Below are 6,970 nucleotides of genomic sequence, written 5' to 3'. Positions count from 1 at the left end.
TGATGACATTGTTTATTATTTTTTATAATTATCCAAGGCTGCAATAGATTTTAATGGATTGCTTTGAAGTCACTCCAGCACCCGATAAAATAAAATGTCCTACCTTGACACTTTCTTCTAGGATTTAGCTTGATCAGTATCCTTAAGATAAAGACCCACAGAGCAGTTGTCAGAGGTCCTTCACTCATGGTGTGACTTTGCAATTGGCCTTGTGTACGCATCAGCTGTCAAGCCTGCCCCCACCCCTCAAATCTAAGAGGGTACTGTTATAAGTGCTGGGTACCAAAGTGACCCAAAATTCTTGGATTTAGTGAATGTTAAAATTAATCAAATTTTGATTAAACTATGCCGAACATGCCCCCTCCCCCATTTAGTTTCTGCTAAGAAGCCAGGCCAGCTCAGCAGAGATGGCTGGATGGGAGTCATTGGGAGAATAAAGGCTGATATCCCACACCGCTCGGAGATGTGGGTGGCACATAACTGTACCAAACTAACCCATCCCTCAACTGCTACCTCAAAACACACATTCACTCTTCAATTTTTGATTTTATTTTATTTGTTCAGTTTTATAACACATTTAAAGATAAATGTAAAACCCCCACAAATCCTCCAAAACAGGATTCGACTTCCCGGCAATTCTGACACAATGAAATAAATACCAAGCCCTCCTTTGTCAGAAAGGAAGTATGGATTCATCCTTATTCATGGCTATCCTGTGCTCTCACACTGGACACAATACATGCACAGGAGGGCAGTATCATGCAGACACCCAAAGACCGGGGCACAGGCAGGATTGGACTGAGAAACGGCACTAGGGACTGGAGCAAGGCGCTCAACCTCTGCAGGAAAGGGGCAGCTGGGATCCCTGATGTATATATTTCCCTAACCACCCACCCTAACCTTAGCCACAGAGGGATATAGGAAGACCTGGGAGATGGTTGGGGCTGGACCCACTACTGCCTCACGTGGCATCAAATGGGGAGAGTGGAATACTATATATCCCAGACCTCAATAATTTGAAAAGGGGGAGGAATGTGAACAATCAATTCACAAGCAACGTAGCACACTTTTAAGTCAGGGTAATATGAACATCCCCACCCCCATTTGTCCCTTTCCCCCCCCCTCCCACCCCATAATCCCCAGAGGGTATGACTTGAGGGACACTGGCTGAACTGCAGGTCAGAAGAGACCACAAAACAGAACAGACAGGAGTTGGAACTAATGGGAATGGAAGCAATCTCTGGGATTATATAGAAGTTCTCTCCTCCGTATCCTTGTGGCACTGTATGCCAGCTTGCGGCCTCTGCTGGGCAGAGCCCCCTCTCTCACTCTTCCCCCTGACCAACCATACCTAGTATTCTTGGCCCCTTTCTCTCACAACCGTGGCCTCCCACAGGCCCAGCCCTGGCACCAGCCACTGCGAGTCAGAAAATGCAGAGACTACCCCACGGCGGGCTCACTCCTCACTCTCCAACTTCAGGCTAACGCTGCGCGTCTTGGCTCGGGGCTGGGCGTTCCCTTGCCCCTCTCGCTCGGCCTGACTCTGCCCCCTCGAACGCAGCAGCTGGCTCTGCTTGCGCAGGAAGTCGACGGGAGCAGGGCAGCCGTAGCTGCCTTTGCCCAGCGTGGGCCTTGTCGTTCCCTTCGGCGAGTGGGCAAGAGATGACGCTTCCAGCTGTGCCAGGTGTGCCACGTAGCCGTCTGACAGGAACTGCAAGGAGAAAGGAGAACGCAGCTGACGCTTGGTCTGTTCTTCACCTCCCCTCCCTGAGGGAGCAACAAGCTCTGTAGGCCTCAGAGCCTGAGGAGCCCCCAGCCTGCAACTTAGGCAACGCTTTTTCGGAAACAAAACTCCATACCTGGCACTGGCTTTGCAGTTTTTTCACAGCCCGGCCCACAATGTAGATTTGAGATGCGGGAAGCCCTAGAGAACTGTAGACTGAAATATCCTTGGTGGATCCATAGCCAGCCACTATAGTCACCTCTGCCTGCAATAAATGGATGAAGACATCGGTGACTTCTCTCCCACACTTTTTCTCCTGTGGTGCTCTTTCCACTGCACTCAGAGGCACTGCAAGGTGTGTCAGAGCCACACACATGGGCCTCTCTCAGCTGTGCTGCAGCCCTTCCCACAATTATATCTAATTATATCTGAACCCTCGGTGAACACTTACGTACCTCCTGCTGAAGGCCCTGTAGAAAGGCAGCCTTCTGTCGAAGAGGGTCATGTGTGAGGCCGTCACAGAAAGAGACAGCCCCATGGGGGAAGTTATGCTGGGTAAGCCAGGCCACCACACGGTGCTTTTGCATGTCTGGACGCCCCGTCACGTAGATGATCATGTAACCGGAGTCCTGCCAATGCCTAAAGGGGCAAAGAAGGATTACCATATTTGTGGCAGTTGGGTGGCTCATTCACTCATTCATTCATTCAGGGTGCCTTCTGGGGTGCAAGACTAATCTCTCTCCATTTTTTTAATGTCAAGTTAATAGTAGCCCTGTCCACTTCCCATGTTGTTTGCTGCATGAAAAAGTGATTTCCTTTTGTACAACAAGGTGGTTGTTAAGAGTAAAGTGGCTCTCTGTACCAGATGCATTTTGAAGGGATGCAGCCAATGTGATCTGCAGAAATATCTCCTTATAAACTTCTTCACCTATCAGACATCAACTCTAGTTTAGCCAAATGTGAGTATCAAAATAAAATCCAGTCATCCGACAAAACCTTCAATAAATCCACATTGACTGCATTTTGGCATTGAGATATATAGATGACAATGGGGGGGGAGAGAGAGCAGAGTTGTTTCCATAATTGGTGCTTCAAGCTTTTATTACGCCTTGAAGAGTTAAGATTTTAAATTTATTTTACACATTTTCACTCTGCTGAGAAAACTGAACTTCCACAGTTAAGCAGACTCAAGGAGGGTGGTGGGGGACATGAATGTTGGCAAGTTTGATTTTTTACTCTGCTGAGCATTCACATACCAGTCTCTGCAGCTCAAAATTCTTGATGAATTGTGATAAAGTGAATTTTGAAGAAATTTATAAATAAGTCCAACAGGAGACAGAGTTGTGGAGAGAATATCATCAACACCCCCCCACACACACTTCAAAGTCAATAGGAAAGGGGGAAGTGACAACCAGGTCAGGGAAAGGTATGGAGTCCCCAAGAAGGGCTATTACCTACCTTACTACATCAACAGCACCAGCGCGCACCTTGGGGTCGCTGCCCATAATAGAGACACTGGCCGTGAAGGAGCCATCAATACTAAAAACAACACAAGGTGTGGACTTTGCTACCACAGTTAGGAAGCACTCGGCATAGGTGTGGTCACCCCTGTGGAGAGAAGCACAATGAAGGAAACCCACCAGCAAGTGCCCCTCCTCTCAGAATCGCCAGAGCATGGCCACCACACTCAAAGACCCTGCACAGGGACAGAGATGGCTGACCCCAGAAGGCTGGTGGGGCTTCTCCCTACAGCTTCAGAAAACCAAGGAAGGGGCAGGTCAAGCAGTTCAGCTATGGCAAATGAGACATCCTACCAATGTGAACCATGTATAAGGCCTCTGCCAGGAACAAATGGTGATCCACTTGGTCCCAGAATCAGAATCTCTATTATTATTATTATTATTATTATTATTATTATTATTATTATTATTAAATTGCTATACCACCCTTCATTCAAGGATCACTGGGTGGTTGAAAATATAAAGACACAAAAATACATAACATAGTGATAAACAACACACACACACACCAGTTTAAAAGGCCATAGATGGTTTAATTAGCCAACGGCCTGGGACAAGAGGAATGTTTTTGCTTGTTGCCTAAATATATGTAACGAAGGCGCCAGACGACCCTCCCTGGAAGAGCATTGCACAAGTGGGGAGCCACTGCAGAAAAGGCCTGTTCTCATGTTGCCACCCTCTGGACCTCTCATTGAGGAGGCACATGAAGAAGGGCCTCCGATGATGACCACAGGTTCCAGGTTGGTTCATATGGAGAGAGGCCGTCCTTGAGGTCTTGTGGTCATAAGCCAGGCTGGACTGAGGACAGGATTTCTGCTCCAAAAGGTCAACCACAGGACAGGGTTCACCACACACTCACCTCACTACCATTCGGACAGGGTACATGCCAATGCCCAGCATCTTCTCCTCAGGGAGGGTATAGGAGAGTCTGCCACTCCCACTTGTCACCTCTGTGCCATAGTGCACCCATTTTCCTGACAGTGGCTGTGCCATGATGTAGATATCCACCTTCGGGAAGAGATCAAGGGGAGCAGCAATGTTCACTTCACTGCACAATCCTCTTATACTGCGTTACCTGTCCCCAAGCTCAGCTAATCTCTAAGGGTTGGTGAGTCATTACCTTTTCCGAGTCTAAAGGGGGAGAGGCATGATTTCCCCCTTAATTCCTGACAGCAGATGCTGTTCATATCCTTCATCCCACACACCCCATCTGAAAGTTCCCTGCTTCATTTTGATTTAACACTAATTTTATCCCCTTTTCCTTACAGCTCCTCAGCCCCTGTGGGAAATATCCATGCCCTGCCTCCTCAGGACTCATTGTGACATGGCCCATGGCCCTCATGTGGCCTGTACTTCTTCCTCCTCCATAATTTTCACCCATATGGCCTGCTCCATTCTGGTCTGCTGCCCCCTACTGCTTTTACTGCTGATGTCTTCAGAATGCCCCCGAACCCCCTTGTAGCTACGCTTTTTGTTACCTTCTCCCCAGTCAGTGTCACCACATCCAGCGGGCCATACATGAAGCGCCCGCTGAAGACCTGGGGTCGCCCCTCACACACGATGACATCACTGGCGCGGTGGTTTGCTGTCACATTCTGTAAACCAAAGGGGTAAAGCAGTTTTTACTAATTTCACCTCAGCAAAAGGGGACATTAAAACACAGGAATTGGATCTGGCTAGAGAACAGGGCTGGCTAGAGAACGCAGCAATTCTAACATGCACTCATGAGAGGAAATTTACATTGCTTTTGAGGGGGCAGGGAAATCTCACCATACGGTGGCTATCTACTCCTATAAAACAAGGATAGAGAACCTGCGGCCCTCCAAATGTTGGGACTACAACTCCCATCTTCCTTAGCCATTGGTTGTTCTAGCTGGTCCTGATGGGAGCTGCCTGGAGTTCAACAACATCTGGAGGGATACAGGTTCCCCACCCTGCTCTGCATGCATTCCTACATAGTGAATCAGAAATACAGCTGTGGGAACAGTGCCCTTTTCCCTGGTTGGGGTGTCTTCTAGGCAATGTGGGAGTGCCTTTGTAGGAACCAGTAACAAAAAACCACAATTTTTTCTTGTGTTGAGGTTGCCATATTAAAAACAAAACCACCTTACACTGTACTTGACAGGAAAAGGCAGCAATCACCCTTCCTCTGTGAGGTGTTTTTTATTATTATTTAACACAATTTATATACCACTTGATTGCAGTAAAACATCTAAGTGGTTTACAATAAATATTAAAATAACCAATAAAAAACGGTTAAAACAATTAAAAACGTTGAAGGCAGGATTCACCTAACCAGTGCCATCAGTGGAAACCCTACACAAGGATTTTGACTTCTACAATGCGGCTTCCCCCCTCACCCCTGTGTCGTCCCCCACAAATTGGCTCTGGGAGGGAGTTCATAGAACGCCCAGAACAACACATGGAGGGAGGAAATGGGGATTGTTCCATCTGGTAAGCTGAAATGCTGGTCCAGATGGAACAATTGGAAGAGCACAATGTTGAATTACAACCAGTAAGGTAATTAAAACCAACAGTAAAATAAATTAAAGCACGTCAACATCTACAAGTCTGGATAGGCTTGCCTAAACAAAAACGTTTTAAGCAGTAACAAACATAAAAGAGTATTTGCTTCTTATTGAATGATCTTGTTCCCTGGAACAATTGTCAAACCTTCAAAATCATCACAATTGCTTGAGGGAAACTTCATTCAAATACCACCTACATTCATGTTCTGAATTATGCATTACAACCTGCTATTAGAGTTTTGCATTTAGCTCTGCAACCTACACAGCCCTGAGCTGCTGTACTTCCTCCAAGTCCTAGTACCCAAACCCATCTCAGCCCCACCCAGACAGGTGCCTGCCCATTTCTCACTACACTGTCATGGAGCAGCACCTGAACCTTTAAAAGAGCAGCAGCATTTGTCTCCTAGACCTAGAGCAAAAAACCACGAGACGTCTCTTTGTTGTTCAAAGGCTTCATTAGCATCACCTAACATGACAAGCCAGGCAGATGTTTGTGAAAGCAGTTAAGTCCAGTCAAAGGTGACTATGGGGTGCGGCACTCATCTCGCTTCCAGGCCGAGGGAGCCAGCTTTTGTCCACCACTTTCCAGGTCATGTGGCCAGCATGGAACACAGTGACAGAAGCCATAGCACACAGAAATGCTGTTTACCTTCCCGACGCAGTGGTTCCTATTTATCTATTTGCACTGGTATACTTTTGAACTGCTAGGTTGGCAGGAGCTGGGACAGAGCAACGGGAGCTCACCCCGTCACAGGGATTCGAACCACCAACCTTCCAATCAGCAAGCCCAAGAAGCTCAGTAGTTTAGACCACAGCACCACCAGCACAAGCTAATAAAGTTGTCCTCCCCACCCTCAATTTTAAAGCAAGAAAACCTAAATCTTATGCTCCAAACGGATCTTGCAAAAAGATGTGTTTCTACATAAAATTGTGTGATTTCATTTGTGAATGAAAACGGCAACCATGTTTTTGGCAAGTGGCAGAGGAGGATAAAGGGCGAGGCAGGAAGAGAGACAACAGCTGTGATGATATGGTAGCATCCATGAAGTTATCCTGAAGGCTATTAGCTGTGGAAGGAATAGGATCAGCTCATATTCCTTTCCCTGAAGACACAGTGCCCCAGCCCAAGCCAGAGTCCCATTTCCCACTTGCACGTGTGAGTTAGAGGCAAGGTAGCCACCGTGGGGGACAGAGCTCCA

The 6,970-nt window shown here is 47.3% G+C and overlaps 1 protein-coding gene across 5 annotated transcripts in view; it reads right to left on the bottom strand.

Moving 5' to 3' along the window:
• Positions 1–538: 538 nt before the first annotated feature.
• PITPNM1 (phosphatidylinositol transfer protein membrane associated 1) overlaps positions 539–6,970 on the bottom strand; it is a 28,703-nt gene continuing 22,271 nt past the window's right edge. For all 5 annotated transcript variants that reach the window (XM_053397736.1, XM_053397726.1, XM_053397743.1 and 2 more), the window contains exons 19-24: positions 4,722–4,838; positions 4,103–4,251; positions 3,182–3,331; positions 2,179–2,362; positions 1,860–1,988; positions 539–1,711 (exon numbers count right to left, since the gene is read on the bottom strand). In XM_053397736.1, the coding sequence (XP_053253711.1) occupies positions 1,457–1,711; positions 1,860–1,988; positions 2,179–2,362; positions 3,182–3,331; positions 4,103–4,251; positions 4,722–4,838 (984 nt within the window). In that variant the 3' untranslated portion in view covers positions 539–1,456. The remainder of the gene's footprint in view (positions 1,712–1,859; positions 1,989–2,178; positions 2,363–3,181; positions 3,332–4,102; positions 4,252–4,721; positions 4,839–6,970) is intronic.

This window comes from Podarcis raffonei, chromosome 1, assembly GCF_027172205.1.
Source record: "Podarcis raffonei isolate rPodRaf1 chromosome 1, rPodRaf1.pri, whole genome shotgun sequence".
Classification (NCBI taxonomy): domain Eukaryota; kingdom Metazoa; phylum Chordata; class Lepidosauria; order Squamata; family Lacertidae; genus Podarcis; species Podarcis raffonei.
This window is presented reverse-complemented; position numbering and strand designations above follow the sequence as displayed.